The sequence below is a fragment of the Lepus europaeus genome, chromosome 3 (genome assembly GCF_033115175.1).
Source record: "Lepus europaeus isolate LE1 chromosome 3, mLepTim1.pri, whole genome shotgun sequence".
NCBI lineage: Eukaryota > Metazoa > Chordata > Mammalia > Lagomorpha > Leporidae > Lepus > Lepus europaeus.
In genome coordinates, this window is record NC_084829.1 from 53298218 (window position 1) to 53318318 (window position 20101).

General features: G+C 41.2%; 1 protein-coding gene across 1 annotated transcript in view; it reads left to right on the top strand.

Annotated features, from left to right (window-relative positions):
- The window catches only part of FBXO9 (F-box protein 9), a 41047-nt gene extending 21596 nt beyond the window's left edge, over positions 1-19451 (top strand). Inside the window, exons 8-13 of the mRNA XM_062186284.1 lie at positions 15085-15203; positions 15377-15467; positions 16099-16194; positions 16515-16608; positions 17945-18096; positions 18783-19451. Coding sequence (XP_062042268.1) covers positions 15085-15203; positions 15377-15467; positions 16099-16194; positions 16515-16608; positions 17945-18096; positions 18783-18891 — 661 coding nt within the window. The 3' untranslated portion in view covers positions 18892-19451. The remainder of the gene's footprint in view (positions 1-15084; positions 15204-15376; positions 15468-16098; positions 16195-16514; positions 16609-17944; positions 18097-18782) is intronic.
- Positions 19452-20101: the final 650 nt, after the last annotated feature.

The following is a 20101-nucleotide window of genomic DNA, read 5'->3' on the forward strand; positions in this document are numbered from 1 at the left end:
TTGATGGCTATTTAGGTTGATTCCAGGTCTTAGCTATTGTGAATTCAGCTGCAGTAAACATGGAGGTGCAGATAGCTCTTTTATTTGCTGATTTAATTTCTCTTGGGTAAATTCTGATGAGTGGGATGGCTGGGTCATAAGGTAGTGATATATTCAGATTTCTCAGGTATCTCCAAACCATCTTCCAAACTGGCTTTACCAGTTTGCATTCCCACCAACAGTGGATTAGTGTACCTTTTTCCCCACATCCTTGCCAGCATTTGTTTGTTGATTTCTGTATGAAAGCCATTCTAACCAGGGTGAGGTGAAACCATTGTGGTTTTGATTTGCATTTCCCTGATAGATATTGATCCTGAGCATTTTTTTCATGTGTCTATTGGCCATTTAGATTCCCTGTTTTGAAAAATGTCTGTGTATGTCCTTGGCCCATCTCTTGAGTGGGTTGTTTGTTTTGTTGTTGTGGAGTTTCTTGATCTTTTTGTAGATTCTGGTTATTAATCCTTTATCAGTTGCATAGTTTGCAAATAATTTCTCCCATTCTGTCAGTTGCCTCTTCACTTTCCTGACTGTTTCTTTTGCCATACTGAAAATTCTCAATTTGATATAATCCCAGTTGTTAATTTTGGCTTTGGCTGCCTGTGTCTCCGGGGTCTTTTCCAAGAAGTCTTTGCCTGTGCCAATATCTTGCAGGGTTTCTCCAATGTTCTCTAATAATTTGATGGTGTCAGGTCATAGATTTAGATCTTTGATCCATTTTGAGTAGATTTTTAATAAAGTGTAAGTTAGGGGGTCTTCATACTTGTGCATGTGGAAATCCAGTTTTCCCAGCACCATTTGTTGAATAGATGTCCTTGCTCCAGGGATTGGTTTTAGCTCCTTGATCAAATATAAGTTGGTTGTAGGTGTTTGGATTGATTTCTGGTGTTTCTATTCTGTTCCATTGGTCTATCTGTCTGTTTTTGTACCAGTACCAATCTGTTTTGATTATACCTGCCCTGCACTGTACTTGTACTGTGACTCTGTAGATAAGTGGAATGTCTACTTTCAGTAAATCTCTAGAGGCTTGTAATGAATGTGGCCAGAGATCTCTATTCAGTTCTCCAGGGTTAAGGGCGTGCCTAAGGTGACATAACCATGTTTGGCGTGGTAAATCTTTTTTAATCAGAAGGAAGGTATATTCTGCTCAGCTGAGCTCTCAATGGAGACCAGAGCCTGAACGATAACCCCAGTGGGTATACTATTCGTCCGCTCTGTCCCAAGGACCACACAAAGGATCTGTGCAGTCTTCAGTGTTAAGTTCAGATTCTCCAGCAGTGTCTCTCACCATGTAACCAGGAACCCCAAGCTTGTGACATCTCCCACTAAGACTGCTCAAAGTCCCAGCCACATCGTGATTCCTCCTACACACCCTGGTTTTTTTCACAGTCCAGATTCAGAAGCTTCACACGGTCACGAGCTCCTAGGCCCCTGTTAGTTCTCCCCACCAGAGTCAGGAGTGTCTTCTTGGCTGGTTGCCAGGCACAGACACGAGCTGGCACAGCTGTTACATATGTCCAAAATGGCACCTGCTCTATCTGCTTGTTACAGTCTGCCTTTGTAAAGTGATCAGAGATAGAGAAACATGTCCGTCCCGTCGTTTTTTTTTTTTTTTCCCTCTCCTCTAATTTGGCTGGTACACTTTGCCCCACAGAGCTTCAAGCCTGGTTCCCTCTAGGTTCTTCCTGCTTCTTTTGCACCAGTGGCTTGGGCTGCTGCAGTCTGGTCTCACCTCACTTTCCAGCACTGGTGCATAGGCTCTCAGCTGTTGGAGCCCTGAGCCATGGGCACCCACGCCCTCCATGTAGGTCTACCATGTCATTCTAATTTTGGTGGAGCTTCCTCTGCTGCTTTTTTCCTAATTCTTCCAGAGATTACACTATATCCACTTTTTTAAAAACTATCTTCTTATGGGTTAGAGCAGTAAGCTCCCTCCCTACTAAGCCATCTCCATGACTATATATTCCTTAACCAACATCTTCCCACCTTCCTTTCCCAAACCACCCTGGTTTCTGGTAATCACCATTCTCTTCTCTACTTTTATGAGGTATACTTCTTTTTAGATTCTCTACATGTATGAGTGATATCATGGGATTTTTGTCTTTCTGTGAAAAGGAGTACATATTAAAAAAAATTGTTGCTTGGATCAGTGTCTTGGAGTTTTCCCCCATGTGATCTTATAGTTGTTAGCATAGTTACAGCTCTTATGTTTAAATCTTTATTTTGAATTGATTTTTTTGTACATAGAGATAAGGGTTCAATTACATCTGGATGTACACTTTTTCCAACAATATTTATTGAAGAGACTACCTATTCTTGGCACCTTCGTCAAAAATAAGTTAACCATAAATGTGTGGATTTAGTTCCAGACTCTATTCCATTGGTCTACACATCCATTTTGGTTACTGTCATGGTTTGAACAGAATTTGGTTCTTCAAACTCCTGTAAATGTTTAACCCCAAAAACTTAAGTGAAAAATTCATGGATCATGTTAATTAGCTGAGAATTAAAGGTGAGAATTAAAAGCTGAGAATTAAAGACTTGTAATTATGGTATCTGGGAACTGGGTTTAATAGCATGTGTTCAGATCATTGGGGGCTTCCCCTCAGTAGTTTTTTATTTTTTAAGATTTATTTATTTGAAGGCCGGCGCCGCGGCTCAATAGGCTAATCCTCTGCCTGCGGCGCCGGCACACCAGGTTCTAGTTCCTGTCGGGGCGCCGGATTCTGTCCCGGTTGCCCCTCTTCCAGTCCAGCTCTCTGCTGTGGCCCAGGAGTGCAGTGGAGGATGGCCCAAGTGCTTGAGCCCTGCACCCCATGGGAGACCAGGAGAAGCACCTGGCTCCTGCCATCTGAGCAGCGCGGTGCGCCGGCCGCAGCACGCCAGCCACAGCGGCCATTGGAGGGTGAACCAGTGGTAAAGGAAGACCTTTCTCTCTCTCTCTCTCTCTCTCTCACCCTCACCCTCACCCTCACCCTCACCCTCACCCTCACCCTCACCCTCACCCTCACCCTCACCGTCCACTTTGCCTGTCCAAAAAAATTTTTTTTATTTATTTGAAAGGCAGAGGTAGGTCTTCTATCCCCTTATTTACTCTTCAAATGTCCTCAGCAGCCAATTCTGGGCCAGGCTAAAGGCAGGAGCCTGGAACTCCATCCAGATCCCCTGTGTAGGAGTCAGGGATCCAAGTACTTGGGCCATCTTCCATTGTTTTCCCAGGTACATAATCAGGAACCTGTATCAGAAACAGTGCAGTCAGGATTAACGGGCAACACAATGGCCTAACCCTCAGTGCTATAACATGAGCCCTCAGCAGGTACTTCTTGTAAAAGTTTTGTTGTCATTGTTTTAAGATTTATTTTATTTGAAAGAGGTAGGGAGTGAGAGATCTTCCATCTGCTGGTTCACCCCCACAAAGGGCTACAATGGCCAGAGCCGGGCCAGACCAAAGACAGGAGCCAGGAGCTTCTTCCAGGTCTCCCATGTGGGTTCAGGGGCCCAAGCACTTGGGCTGTTTACTGTTGTTTTCCCAAGTGCACCAGCAGGGTGCTAGATAGGAAGTGGAGTAGCTGAGACTCTAACCAACATCTGGGATGCTAGCGTTGCAGGTAGCAGCTTAACCTGCTACGCTACAGTGCTGGCCCCTAGAGAGGGTTGGTTATTTAAACTAATCCCAGAAAGGGTTGGTTATTTAGCCTGGCTTCTCTCCCTCTTGGCTTACCATGTGATCATAGCTCTGCCAGTGTCCAGCCTCAGTAGTTGCCTGAACCAGTAGGACTGCCTGGTTTTGGACTGTGAAACTCTATACTATAAGCTTGAAATACACTTTCTTCCCTCCTGAGAAGCTCCTCTCAGATACTTTAATTAAAGTAACAAAAAGATTACTAATACAACTACTATGGCTTTGTAGTGTATTTGGAAGTTAGGTATTGTATTGCTTGCAACTTGGTTCTCTCTTGCTCAAGGTTGCTGTGAGTATTCGGGGTCCTTTGTGGATTCACATGAATTTTAGGATTTTTTTCCTATTTTGTGATGAATGTCATTGATAGTTTGGTAGGGATTACATTGAATCTGTACATTGCTCTGTGTTATGGACATTTTAATAGTTTTTTCTGTATGACTGAAAACTATCTTTCCATTTGTGTCATCTTCAGTTTCTTTCATCAGCATTTTATAACTTTCAATGTAGAGCTATTTTGCCTCCTTGGCTAAATTTATTCCTACATGTTATAAATGGATTTTTAAAATTTATTTTTAGACAGTTCTCTGTTAGTATGTAGAAATGCTACTGATTGTGGCCAGAGTTGTGGCACAGAGGGTTAAGCCACTGCTTGCAATTGGAACACCAGTTCCTGTCCTGCCTGCTCTACTTGATTCAACCTCCTGCTGATGCTCTTGAGAAATCAGTGAATGATAGCCCAAGTACTTGGGTCCCTGCCACCCATGTGGGAAACCAGGATGGAGTTCCAGGTGGGTGTGGTCCAGCTGTAGCCATTGTAGCCATTTGGAGAGTCAACCAGGGAATGAAAAATTTTTCTCTCTTCCTGTTTCTCTGTCATTTTGCTTTTCACATAAACAGAAAAAAAATTGCTGTGAATTTTTGGATATTGATTTTATATATTGTGACTATTGAATTGGTTTGAGACCTAACAGTGGTCTGAGAGTCTTTAGGTTTTCCTTTTTTTCATTTTTAAGTATTAATTTCCACATTACTTTTTAAAAAATATTTATTTAATTGAAAGAGTTACAGAGGGTGGGTAGGGGGCAGAGAGAAGGAGAGAGGTCTTCCATCCGCTGATTCAATCCCCAGATAGCCACAATGGTTAGTACTGGGCCAGGCCAAAACCAGGAGCCAGGAACTTCATCCAGGTCTCCCACATGGATGGCAGGGGCCCAAGCACTTTTCATATTTTTCAGTGCTTTTACCCAGCCACTAGCAGGGATCTGGATTGGAAGTGGAGCAGCTGGGATATGCATTGGCACCCATGCCAGGTTCCATGAAGCAGCTTTACCTGCTATGCTATGATGCTGGCCCCCCATACTACTTTTTAAGAGGGTAGTTTTTCTTCAGCTCTCAAAAACTAAGTTCCTTTTGTGGACTTTGATGGAGGCTGTGGGACAGCACTGGTAGGTATAAATTGGAGTGGTGGTATTCAATCTTCTTAGCTTCACAAGATCCATTTCACTGTCTTGCTGTGAATGGTATAACCCAGATAATGCAGCTTCACATAAAGCTTGGGAGATGTCTCTGATGACTGAGGCCTCCACTGTGTTTCAGATAATGAACTTCTTAATGGCCTTGTCCTTGGACATGCATTGATATAGGCTGCACATGGCCACAGCCCTTTTTGGCATGGCCATTGTCCCTTTTACCATCTTGGAAGGGAGGACCCAAGAGAAGGTCCAGTGCTTTGCTGGGCCCTTTTATATAGGATTTCCTGTATAAGATCAAGTGTTCTTTAAATGAGGACAGTTTAGCTTCCTTTTTAATGTAATGCTCTTTTTTCTTTATGTTGACGAGTTGCTTTGACTAGGTCTTCAAGTACCAGTTGAATAGAATTGTCAAAAGTGGATATCTATCTTGTTTCAGATCTTGGCGGAAAAGCCTCTAGCTTGTTCCATTTCAGTATATGTTAGCTATTGGTTTGTCATAAATAGTCTTTGTTGTATTAAAACAGATTGTTTGAGTATGTAATTTTTTTTAGTTATGAGGGGGTATTGAATTTTACTGAATGCTTTTTCTGCATCTATTGGTTTTTTTGAGTTGTGGTCTATTAATGTGAGGTATGTTTATTGATTTATGTATGTTGAACCATCCTTGCTTCCATATGATGGATCATATTTGTGATTGTAAATACTTTTCAAATTTATTGTTGAGTTCAGTTTTGCAGTATTTTGGAAGGGGTTTGCATCTCTTAGTGATTAAAAAAAAAAAAAAAAGCATGAAAAGCATGTAGTTTGGTTTTTTAGCCTTTTGTTTTTGTGTTTTTCCCCAAAGAAAACATTTACTTGAGGAATACAAACTTCATGAATTTGTAAGGACAACTTTAGGAATATAGTAATTGTTCCCACCATACCTCCCCTCCCACCCACACTTCTACTCTTTATCCTCCCTCTCTCATTCTCAGTCCCATTCTCCACTAAGATCCATTTTCAATTAACTTTATACGCAGAAGACCAAATCTACACTAAGTAAAGAGATTAAACAGTTTGCACGAAAAAAAAACTGTTCCTCAACGGTCAAGACAAGGACTGTTCAAAGTCATTGCATCTTGATTTTAATTTCAATTTTTGGGGCTAGCGCTGTGACACAGTGGGTTAATTCCCTGGCCTAAAACACTGGCATCCCATATGGATACCGGTTTGAGACCAGCTGCTCCACTTCCGATCCAGCTCTCTACTATGGCCTGGGATAGCAGTACAAGATGGCCCAAGTCTTTGGGCCCCTGCGCCTGCATGGGAGACCCAGAAGAAGAAGCTCCTGGCTTTGGATCAGTGCAGCTCCAGCTGTCACAGCTGATTGGGAAGTGAACCAACGGATGGAAGACCTCTCTCTCTCTCTCACTCTCACTGCCTCTCCTCTCTCTCTGAAACTCTGACTTTCAAATAAATAAATCTTTAAAAAAATGTTTCAATTTTTTTAGAAAATTAACTTTAAAGATACACCCAAGAATTTAAATATTTTGCAAGCACTTAGACATACTATAACTTGCAAGACATAAGAATATCCTCCACTTAATACACTAAAACAAAATAAATCTTTGATAGCAAGTTTTACTGTTAATGCTCATAACACAACTCTTTGAGGATAGAGGTCCTGCATGGGAAGTTAGTGCATAGTGACTCCTATTATTAATTTTATTAATTTAACAATTAACACTCTTATGTATGTCAGTGATCACCTGAGGCTCTTGACGTGAACTGTCTTTTGAATACACAAACTCTGTCAGTATTTAGACAAGGCCATAAGCAAAGTGAAAGTTCTCTCCTCCCTTCAAAGTACCTCCTTCTTTGACCACTTCTGTTCACTGGGGTCTCACCCACCAAGGTCCTTCATGGAGGACATTTTTTATCTCAGTTTCTTGGCTTTCTATGCCTTGAAATGCTCTTGTGTGCTTTTCAGCCAGATCAAAAGCCTTAAGGGTTGATTCTGAGGTCAGAGTGCTACTTAAAGCAATTGTCATTCTGTGAGTCTACTGTGGACTGCTTCCCATGTTGGAGCAGTCCCTCCTTTTTAATTTTATTACTATTGCCAGACCCTTAATCTATCCATATGATCATATTAACACTTCTTTTTTGAAATTTTTACTAACTGATGTACTTTTTTTTTTTTTTTAAGTATTTATATATTGAAAGTCAGAGTTATACAGAGAGAAGAGGAGGCAGAGAGCGAGGCCTTCCACCTGCTAGTTCCCAGTTGACCACAATGGCTGGAGCTGTGCCAATCTGAAGCCAGAGCTGCTTCTGGGTCTCCTATGCAGGTGCAGGGGCCGAAGGACTTGGGCCGCCATCTACTGTTTTCCAAGGCCATAGCAGAGAGCTGGATCAGAAGTAGAGCAGCTGGGTCTTGAACTGGCACCCATATGGGATGTCAGCACTGCAGGCGGCAGCTTAACCCTCTATGCCACAGTGCTGACCCTCACGTTAACACTTAAGATGACATTTTTACCACCCATCTTAAGGGTATTTAAAGTCCTGTGGTAGGTTTTTAAACTGTGCCCTCAGAAATAAGTTCGTAGGAATGTATGCAGAACTATATAGCTTTATAGTTACAGACATACATTCACAGCCTTTAAAGTTTCTTCTGAGAAGTCTGCTACTATGCATATTGGAACTGCCTTATATGTGATTCGCTGTATTTCTCCTGTTATGTTTAGAATCCTCTTTCTCTGACATTTTGGCTATAGGTCATGGAGTGGTCTCATTTGGATTATATTTGATTGGAAATTTTTGACCTTCCTATACCTTATATGTTTATATCATTCAGTTTGGAAATTTTCTATGGTTATTTCTTTAAGCATATACCCTTTTACTCTCTTGAATGCCACCAACTCCTATATTTGCTGCTTTGATGCAGTGATTAAAATGCCCTGAATTCCATAAGCTTTTTTCATGACTTTAAGATTTATTTATTTGCCATTCAGAGTTACACACAGAGAGAAGGAGAGGCAAAGAGAGAGAGAGGTCTTCCATCTGCTGGTTCACTCCCCCAGATGGCTGCAACGACCGGTGCTGTGCTGATCTGAAGCCAGGAGCCTGCTCCGTGTCTCCCACACAAATGCTGAGGCCCAAGGACTTGGGCCATCCTCTGTTGCTTTCCCAGGCCATAGCAGAGAGCTGGATCAGAAGTAGAGCAGCCAGGACTTGAACAGGCGCTTATATGGGATGCTGGCACTGCAGGTGGCAGCTGTACCCACTGTGCCACAGTGCCAGCCCCCTCATTACTTCTCTTTTTTTTTTTCCTCTGTGTGTTTTCAAATAACTGATCTTCAAGTTTAGATGCTTGTGCTTTAACAGTTCTGCTACTGATGCTATTTCATTTTTCACTTTGTTGTGTTTTTCACCTCCACAATCTTTGTGTGTTTGTATGTTTAATGTAGTCACGTTACTGATGGAGATTTGTTTGGAGAAAGATGTCAAGTAATTTTAGAATCATAAGGACGCTGAGTCTTTTCTCTCTGTCTGTACCCCTCTAACTGCCTCTCATAAATAAAATCTTTAAAAAAAAAAAAATAGGCCAGTGCTGTGGCTTACATAGATAGCAGGCTAAGCCTTTGCCTGTGGTGCCACCGTACCATCCAGGGACTAGGTCAAGTCCCAGCTGCTCCACTTATGATCCAGCTTCCTGCTAATGGCCTGGAAAAGCAGTGGAAAATGGCTCAAGCACTTGGGCCCCTGCACCCATGTAGGAGACCCAGAAGAAGCTGCTGGCTCCTGGCTTTGGATTGGCCCAGTTCCGGCTGTTGTGGCCATTTCAGGAGTGAACCAGCAGATAAAAAACCCTTTTCTCTGTTTGTTTGTTTGTTTTTATAGAAGCAAACAAAACCCACATGTATTAAGATTGCTGTCACCTCTCAGGCAATGTGATTTCTTTTCCCCACAGAAACCTTTTGTTCAAGGAATACAAACTTCATGTGTTTCAGAAGTACAACTTTAGGAACATAGTGACTGTTCCCACTGTACCTGTCTTCTCACCCACTCTTCCACCTCACTTCTTCCACTCTCTCCTATTCTCATTCTTATTTTCTACTAAGATCTATTTGCAATTAACTTTATACACATGATTAACTCTAAACTAAGTAAAAAAAATTGAACAATTAAAAAACTCTTCCTCAGAAGTCAAGACAAAGGCTGTTCAAAGTCATTGCTTCACAAAGCATCAATTTCACTAATACAGATTACCTTTTAGGTGCTCTGTTAGTTATAATAGATCAGGGAATCCATATGGGATTCATCCTTTGGGGACTGGCTTATTTCACTAAATGTTTTTCCAGTTTCATCAGATTTGTTGCAAATGACAGGATTTTTTTTTTTAACTGCTGTGTAGTATTCCATGGTGTACATGTCCCATAATTTATCTGGTCTTCAGTTGATAGACATTTCGATTGAAACCATATCTTAGCTATTGTGAGTTGAACTGCAATAAACATGAGGGTACAGATAACTCTTTGATACGCTGATTACATTTCCCTTGGATAAATTCTCAAAAGTGGGATGGCTGGGTCAAATGGTAGGACTATATTTATACTTCTGAGGTATCTCCATACTGTCTTCCATAGTGGCTTTACCAGTTACATTCCCACCAACAGTGGGTTAGTGTCCCTTTTCCCTACATCCTCGCCAGCATTTGTTATTTGTTGATTTCTGTATGAGAGCCATTCTAACTGGGGTGAGGTGAAACCTCAGTGTGGTTTTGAATTGCATTTCCCTAATGGCTAGTGATCCTGAGCATTTTTTCATGTGTCTATTAGCCATTTGGATTTCCTGTTTTGAAAAATGCTTGTTTAAGTCCTTTGCCCATTTCTTAACTGGGTTGTTTTTTGTTGAGTTTCTTGATCTCTATATATTCTGGTTATTAATCCTTTATTAGTTGCATAATTTGCAAATAATTTCTCCCATTCTGTCAGTTGCCTCTTCACTTTCCTGAATATTCATTTTGTAGTGCACAAGTTTATTAATTTGATATAATGCCATTTGTCAATTTTGGCTTTGATTGCCTGTGCCTCTGGGGCTTTTCCAAGAAGTCTTTGCCTATGCCAATGTCTTGCAGGGTTCCCAAGTGTTCTCTAGTAATTTGATGGTATCAGGTCATAGCTCTAGGTTTCTGATCCATTTTGAGTGGATTTTTGTGTAAGGTGTATGTAAGGTATAGGGGTCTTGTTTTGTAGTTCTTCAGGTGAGGATCTAGTTTTCCCAGCTCTATTTGTTGAAGAGACTGCCCTGGCTCCAGAGTTTGATTTTAGCTCCTTTGTCAAAGATAAGTTGGTTATAGTTGCATGGGTTGATTTTTGGCATTTCTATTCTGTTCCATTCGTCTGTCCATCTGTTTCTGTACCAGTACCAGGCCGTTTTGCCTATAACTGCCCTGAATTATGTCTTGAAATCTGGTATTGTGATGCCTCTGGCTTTGTTTTTGTTGTTTATGACTACTTTAGCTATTTGGGGTCTCCTGTGTGTCCATATGAATTTTTTAAAATTATTATTATTATTATTATTTTTGACAGGCAGAGTGGATAGTGAGAGACAGACAGAAAGGTCTTCCTTTTGCCGTTAGTTCACCCTCCAGTGGCTGCTGCGGCCAGCATATCGCACTGATCCAAAGCCAGGAGCCAGGTGCTTCTGCTGGTCTGCCATGCGGGTGCAGGGCCCAAGCACTTGGGCCATCCTCCACTGCCTTCCTGGGCCATAGCAGAGAGCTGGCCTGGAAGAGGGGCAACTGGAATAGAATCTGGTGCCTCAACCGGGACTAGAACCCGGTGTGCCGGCGCCGCAAGGCGGAGGATTAGCCTGTTAAACCACGGCGCCGGCTCCATATGAATTTAAGCAGTGTTTTTTTCTATATGAGAAGAATGTCATTAGTATTTTGATTGGTATCACATCAAATCTGTAAATTTCTTTCGGTAGTGCCACATTAGAGCCATGGAATGGATGCTGAGCATCCACACATGCAGGGTCTTAGTCCACCCGAACGAGGATGGACTGGGTCTGAAGAAAGGTAAGTGCACCGCTCACCCGTTCCCCAGCTTCCCGATCCCGGAGACAGTCAGATGCAGCAGGGAGTCAAGTCAAGCAAGCAAGAACTCGGTTTATTGCACGTGTAGCAAAGCCTTTTAAAGCACAAGACCGCAGGATTACTGGGGCAGGGCATAAGGACCAACCAATTACTTAAAAGGTCATTTTACGGGGTGACTTTTTACAGGACCAGCCATATGTCTGTACACTCATCATCAGCTGTCACTTCCCCTGATGCTGTGCGGCCAATCAGCTTTGGTGGTAAACGACTTTGGGTACCTCCCACCTTACTTCCTTTGGGCGCCATCTTTGAATTGCCACGTGCGCCTAATTTCCCCACGTGATAGGATGGACATTTTGATGTTGATTCTTCCAATCCATGAACATGGAAGATTTTTCCACTTTTTTCTGTCTTTTTATTTCTTTAATGTTTTATGGTTCTCATCATAGATATCTTTGACATCAATGGTTAAATTACTCCAGGGAATTTGATTATTTTAGTAGCTATTCTGAATGAGATTAATCGTAGAAGTTCTTTCTCAGTTCAGGTATTGTCTGTGTATACAAAGGCTTTTTGTTTATAGATTTTATATACTGCCTTGTTACCAAACTCATCTGTGAGTTCCAGTGGTCTCTTAGTGGAGTTTTTTGGATCCCCTACCTATAGAATCATCTGCAAATAGAGATAATTTGACTTCTTCCTTCCCAATTTGTATCCCTTTGATTTCTTTTTCTTGCCTAATGGCTCTGGCTAAAACTTCCACTACTATATTGAATAGCAGTGGTGATAGTGGGCTCCCTGTCTGGTACCGGATCTTAGTGGGAATGCTTCCAGTTTTTCCCTATTCAGAGGACGCTGACTGTGGGTTTGTCATAAATTGCCTTGTGTTGAGGAATGTTCCTTCTATACCCAATTTGCTTAGAGTTTTCATCATGAAAGGGTGTTGTATTTTATCAGATGCTTTCTCTTCATCTATTGAGATAATCATATGGTTTTTGTTCTTCAGTTTGTTAATGTAATGTATCACATTGATTTGTGAATGTTGAACCATCCTTGCATACTGGTGATAAATCCCTCTTGGTCTGGGTGAATCTTTCTGATGTATTGTTGGATTCGATTGGCTAGTATTTTGTGGATATTTTTGCATCTATGTTCACCAGGGAAAGTGGTCTATAGTTCTCTTTCTATATTATCTCTTTTTCATGTTTAGATATTAAGGTGATGCTGGCTTCAGAGAAGGAGTTTAGGAGGATTCCCTCCCTCATCAGGGAATCAGGGACCCCCGAGCGTGTGGAGCCACCCACAGTGACTGCCCAAAGTCCCAATCACACCTTCCAATGCAGCCACAGTGTTTTCACAGTTCCAACTCACAAGCCTGCCACAATCACGAGCACTCAGCCCCTGTCAGTTCTCTCAGCCAGACTCGGGCATCTCCTCTCCGCTGGTTGCTGGGCATGGAGACATGAGCTGGCGCAGCTGTTATGTATGTCCAAAATGGCACCCACCCTCTCTCATCTCGTTATAGGATGCTGGTGCTATGTGGTTGGGGAAAGAGAAACATGACCCTTTTTTATTTCCTCTAGGTTGTAAGGTACACTATTCCCTACAGGGCTCTAATCTAGGCTTTTCTGTCAGCTTTATTGCCAATGGCTTGGGCTGCTACTGTCTGGTCTCACCTCACTCCAAAACTAGTACTGAGGCTCTCAGCTGCTGGGGTCCTGAGTTGTGCACATCCACATCCTCCACATAGGTCCACAGTGTCCCTCTAATTTGTATGGAGTTGCCTCTGGAATTTTCTCCCTAATTCTTCACTGAGATTGCACTCTCTCCGCTTTTCACTCTCTACTTTTTACTCTCTCCCTTTTCTTTTTTTTTAAACTATCTTTCTCTAGACTAGAGCAGTAAGCTCCCTCCCTATCTTCCATCTTGGAAAACCACCAGGGCTGTCTGTACTCTTGCTTCAATGACAGCTGAATGAGGGCCTCTCCTGCCAGCAATGTAATATGGGAGCCACTGCATATGCATATGCAGTCCATTGTTGACTGAAGCATCATTATGCAACCATGATTGTTTCAGTCTCTATTAAGTTTCTGAATTGTTTGTAGTTTCTTGAAGTTTGCTAACTCTTTCAAATAAATGGATAAGTCTTTTAAAAAAAAAGTTACACAGAAGACAGGCAGGCAGAGAAAGAGAGAGGTCCCCAGATGGCTGCAACGGCCGGAGCTGTGCCGATCCAAAGCCAGGAACCATGAGCTTCTTCCTGGTCTCCCACGTGGGTGTAGGGGCCCAAGGACTTGGTCCATCTTCTGCTTTCCCAGGCCATAGCAGAGAGCTGGATCAGAAGTGGAGCAGCCAGGTCTCGAACTGGCACCCATATGGGATGCCGGCACTTCAGGCCAGAGCGTTAACCCACTGCGCCACAGCGCTGGCCCCTGTAAAATTTCTTAAAATAGCGTTTTTGAATTGTGTATTTCTGCTACATCTGCCTCTTCAGAGTCTGTCATTTAAACAAGTTTAAACAGCTTATTTGTTCAGTGATACCACATTTCCCTAGTTGTTCTTGGTCTTTGTGTTGTGCATTAATATCTGTACACTGAAAAAGTAGGTACTTACTCCAGTCTTGGCTATCTAGTTTTGTCTGGGATGTCTTTCAATAGCAAATCTGCCCAGTGATTCTAGCAGACCATGTTATCCCTAGAACTGCCACAACCATTGCAGTCTAGGCTGGAATCCTGTGGCTGCCAGAAGCAGCTCAGAATTGAAGACATCCACTGGACACTGCTGCTGAGGCTTTTCTGCCACTGAGCTTTGTTGGAAATCCAAGGCTGCTGCAGTCAGCTGGCAGTGATGTGGGCCCAAACTTCTGCCCATCTCATCTGGAGGAGGGTCAGGTATAGTCTTAGCCTGTAAGGGTCGGCCCAATGCTGGGCTTCATTATGGCAGGCCTGGTATTGGAATCCAAGGCAAAAGCCTATGCTCAGTTTCCTCTTTTTTCCAAGGAAAAGGTACCTCTCTGCATTGTTCTGCCTCAGGGTGGAGAGAGAGGTGACAAGAATATAAACTTGTCCTTCCTATCCTCTTCAGTTTGTGTTTTATTACTGTGCTGTGACTGGGTCCTGTGGTCCCTCGTCTGGTTTCCCTAACTGTTATGAATGTAATTATATCTATAAATAATTCACATTGGTGTTTCTACAGTGTGGCAATTACTAGAGAGTCCTCATCCACTGTCTTACTCTGTCCTGTCTCCAAGAGTGATCTTGTAAAAGCCTAAATCATGCTTAATACCCTCCAAGGGGTACCCATCTCATTTCAATAGTCATTCCCTCCTGCCCTTACTGCTTCTCAAAGCATATGCTCCACTCTTGTTCAATTGACTTCAGCCATATGCTCCTCCTGGATCTTCTGAGCCCACCAATCAGACTCCTGCCCCAGGGCTTTGCACTTGCTGTGGCTGTTGCCCTGGATATTCTTCCCCATCACTATCGCCTTTCTGGAGAGGCCTTTTCTGGCCACCCTATCTGAAGGAGTCTGTTTCCTCTGCTTGTCTATTTGCTGGCTGGTTTTTGCAGAGTGTGCAACCTGAATTTTTTCTGTGGCTTTATTTGCTGTCCCACCAGTAAAAGAGCAGAGTCTTGTTGATTAGTCTCTTCCCAGTCCTTGGAACAATGCATCACAGGTGCTCATCAGATAATTGCTGAATATAATATGACTGGTAGCAACATTATATATGTCTGCTTATGCTGGGGACCTGGCTATATATATATATATATATATATATACACACACACACATACTGATGTGTTTGTATTATCTAGAGACCCTGAAATTTGGCGTCTGGCTTGCTTGAAAGTTTGGGGCAGAAGCAGTATTAAACTTGTTCCATACACATCCTGGAGGGAGATGTTTTTAGAGCGGCCTCGTGTTCGATTCGATGGTAAGTTGGACTCCTTAGAACATGGGAGAAATCATGATCTGTCACACTCATTTAGATAAACTCATAGTGTTGATTTTCTGTAGTTGACCTAAGTGATATGAGCATATTTAAAGGAAATCACAATAAAGATATTTTAAAAGGTTTTTATTATGTTTAAATTTTTTTTTCTGTAGGAGTGTATATCAGTAAGACCACATATATTCGTCAGGGGGAACAGTCTCTTGATGGTTTCTATAGAGCCTGGCACCAAGTGGAATATTACAGGTACAACTGTAGTAAACTGAGTGAGTGGAAAATTCTCTCCAAGTATTGGTTCATTAGTTATGTAGACATCTACTCTCTGTTGCTAGTGACTCATTGACACAATGACCCTCAGTATTTTCACCCAGTATTGTAACATAAAAACTATTTTCCAGAAACCAATTGGTTAATGTCAGTTAGATTCTTGTAGTTCCTTGTAGCCTCTGTTACTTTATACTTCAGACTCTCCTTGTCTTTTTGCCTAGGGTATACTCATTTGCCTTTTCAAATAGTTTGCTTGTATTCAGCTTTATCATTTACTAAATATTACTGTCCTTGAGAAATAAGTACTTATATTAACCACTGAGTATTATTGGATCTTTAACATGAATCAGTGCTCTAGGAAAAACACATAACTTTAATAGGACAATATTTAATCCAATTTTTATTCAGTGAGTGAAACCAAAAGTTGACTTCCCCCTAAGGAAGATAATAAAATGCCTTTAGTGCCTTGTTGCTGGAGTAACAGGTTGTCAGTCATGCTTGCTTTAATGTTTTATCAGTTCTTTGGCCTGTGGTACTTGCCATTTCATCTGTGGGTTCATACCTTGAAATAGGTTGAGGTAGTGAACAGTATCCTGGTGTGTTTATATAGGTACCTAAGATTCTTTCCTGATGGCCACGTGATGATGTTGACGACCCCTGAGGAACCTCAGTCCATTGTTCCCCGCTTAAGAACTCGGAATACCAGGTAGTTTTTTTCTATAGCCTTCTATCTAGTCCAGATTTTGAATGGTTCCTTACAGCTTAATGTAACCCAGTGCTTCCTTGACTTAATAGTGGATGATTTAACAAGCAGTCCCTGGGGGCACTTGTGAAGAATACCAATTCCTGGGCCTTTCCCACGAGGGTCTGCTTTAGTAGATCTTCAGGGCCTTGGAATCAAATTTTATTCACAATCCAGCTCATTCTTTTCAGGCCAGTTGAGAAAACAGTTGTTGGTCATTACTTTCTTGATGACTTAAATACATATAATAACTAATAGATTCAAGGTGTATTTTTATTTTGTAGAACCGATGCAATTCTTCTGGGTCATTATCGTGTGGCACAAGATATAGACAATCAGACTAAAGTGTTTGCTGTAATAACTAAGAAAAAAGAAGAAGTGAGTATGTGAGGTGGAACTGACCTTTATTTCAAGCTCTTCAAGCATTTTCAATTAGAATAAGAAATGCTGTTTCATTATTTATAGTATTTCACAAAATATGTTGAAGCAAACCAGAGAGTTTACTTAAAAGCTTGCTTTTCTCTGAATGGTTTCCTTTCTGGTCCAGTGTTTTTACATGTGAAAATGTAAAGCCAGCAACTCCTGGGAAGTAACAACTAAAGGCACACCTGCATATGCATGTGGCTCTTATTTGAATTACGGGGGTGTTCTCCTTCCTAAAGTAGCTCATGTGGACCAGTTCTACATGGCTATCCTTAACTTCTACTGAAAATGCGCTAATGGTAATTTCCTTCTTCCTGTTCCTTCTAAAGGAAAAATATGCCAAGCAACTATGACTACTAATATTATATTCTAGAGTGCTTCAAATTCTCAGATTCAGGGCCTGTTTTTTTTCATAGCCTTTTTCATTAGAATTTTTAAAATAAATTTCTCTTGAATGAAAACCCCTGCCTTTCCCTAGCATCATGCACTGAGACAGGGCCGGGTCATCTGTCACTCATATCTCCCTACGACCACCTGTCGCTGGCTTCTCCTCCTCCCCCCTCAGTAAGGCTCCTAGAGTCAAGGGCTGCAGGCTGAGGGACAGAGATAGTTGCTTTGGCTGACTATGAGCTTTCCTGAGGCCAAAACTGGGGAAATGGTAGTGCCTAGTTGGTGAGGCTTTATCTAGCACCAGTTTTTAAGAACTCCCTCAGAGTGCTAGTTGCCTCGTCAGAGTATAAAACTGTTCATGGCGTTGACATTAACAGCAGTATTTGTAGAAGTGTAATTCTACTGAAGCTTGTCACATCTGCTTCTCCAGTGACTGTTTTGCAAAAGACAAGTCCTACTCTTTGTGGCCTTCACCAGTTTATTACTTTGTCTCCTAAAAAAAATTCCCCAGGGTTTCCTAGTAGAAGGAAAACAGTTGGCTTAGGGGTAGAAAATTAAAAAAAAAAAAAAAAAAAGGAATTAAGAGATTTACTGGGGGTGTAAGAAATTTTTGAAATCCATGCCTGTGAGAGAGCTTTAGAAAATTCATGGATGGAACATGTGTGCTATGAACGGATTTCAGATTTTTTACACCAAAGTAAACATCTTTTTTAGTTTTATATATTGGAGTTACCTGAAAGAGAATAGAGTACATAACATTTTTCATGGCATTCACATATGTACTCATGCTATCCAAGACAACTCAGTATGTTACTTTAGTGTCATTATTGCAAAACATCGTCCTGTAACCATTTAAGTATAAGTGAAATTACATTAGCTCACACATTGTTTTTTTTAACAGAAGCCACTTGACTACAAATACAGATACTTCCGTCGTGTCCCTGTACAAGAAGCAGAACAGACTTTTCATGTAGGGCTACAGCTGTGTTCCAGTGGCCACCAGAGGTTCAACAAACTCATCTGGATACATCATTCTTGTCACATTACTTACAAGTAAGTGAATGCAATAAATGTTACATTCAGTTTTGGAAACTCAGATGTTTTGAATTCCCCAGAGTTAGCATTAAATTACAAAGCACAACTTTATAAATATTATAAGCAGGTCACTTGAATTTCTGCTTTCACTTATTTCTCTTTTGCTAGGGAGGTATAAAAGGCTGTGATAGCATAATTTGATCCGCTGCATATAATTTTACTGTTGATCATGTGAGTAGTAAATCAAATTCTAATTAGGGTATAACTCTTATTTTAACTAAAGCCTTAAAGTGCCTCTAGTCTTTGACTTAGTATGTCAATTCAAACAGATTCCTAAAAACAGCCTAACCCTTCCAAAAGGAAAAGTACACATATCATACTGTTAAATGAAAACAAGCAGGATTACTAATGAAGTCCTATCTCAGTAGTAAAACCCAACAGAAAAGTGGAAGCACTTGAAAGAAACACTCTAGAGAGTATTTATAGGGGTGTCTCCGGTAGTTTGGAATTATAAGGGATTATTATTTATATTTTCTGGAATTTAAGGTTTCTACAATGTGCCTGTATTACTTAGAATTGACTAAGTCAATTTATGACTAAGTCATAAATAAAGGTGAAAGCATAAAATAAGCTCCCTTTACAAACATGCAAGAAGGTTCAAAGAGTTGGAATTTCCCCCTAGTAATTTTATACTCGCTTTCCAGGTCAACTGGTGAGACGGCAGTCAGTGCTTTTGAGATTGACAAGATGTACACACCCTTGTTCTTCGCCAGGGTGAGGAGCTACACCGCATTCTCAGAAAGGCCTCTGTAGAACCTCAAGTCCAGTCCTCTGTCACTGTTGCATGAGCAAAAGTACATAGTGCAAGAGCACCTAAGTTGTAAATGTACATATATATGGAATTGGGACTTTATTTTAAATTGTTGGAGTTCTTTTAAGGAGAGTATAAATTGATTATTATTATTTTTTTTTATTTAAGGGGATAGTTGATTCTCGGGATGTTTTAAAATTAAGCAGTTAATTTTAAGTTGTTTAAACACATTTAAGTTGTAAAAAACCTTACTATGAGTTTGAATCATGTCCTTTTTCAAGCAGATTTATGAGCAGATTCCTGTCCCATAAGTCATCTTCCGCCTGATCATCCTTCTATTTAAAGGGGTCAGGGGGAGTGCTCCAGTCAGTAATTATTTTATTTCCTGCATGACATAGTGTCTTTGCATTAAAGGCTCAAATGTGAAAACCTGTTCTGGATTTGTTTGAAACTGTTTGACCAATAAAGATCATAAGTAAATATTTCTTTGAAGAAAAATATATTTGGATGGCCTTTTAAAAGTGTCAGAATATATTTAATAAACAGTCCAGAGGCTGACTAATCATTGCCTCATTTCATCATTATTTTTTATGTATAGGCACAACCAGTCAACCCCTATATTCTGTATTTATCCAGGCACTTTACAAATGTGAAGGGGGGAAAGAGTGAATCTCAGTACTAGAACTCTTCAGTAAGCTCAACCAATTGACTCCTTTTTCTTCTCTCAGAATCAAACAAGGATCATTTAAACTCCTGTTCTGGAATGGAAGGTGGGAGAGCCAGCCACGTAGTAAGATTGACTTACTTGAAAGAGATCCTCAATCTGCTGGTTAACTTCCTAGACAGGCTGGGCAGAGCTAGAAACTCCCATCTGGGCCTCTCATGTGAGTGACAGGGGCCCAAGTACCTGGGCCATCATCTGCTTTCACAGGCGTATTAGCAGGAGTTGGATCAGAAGTAGAATAGCCAGGACTCTGATGGGATGCTGGTGTTGCAGGTTAATCTGCTGTACCACAGTGCAGGCCCCAGTGTGCTGCCTTTTTACTTAAAGGCACACCTCCTCCCTAATTTCAGAATTTGTATCTGGTGGACCTATATCAGATTCAGTTTTGGTGATTCAGATATAGCTACAGTCAAGTATTATGTTAAATGACACTTTTTGTAAGTTCCCACAATTCCATAGGAAGCAGTCCCTTTATAAAGCTATTTGAG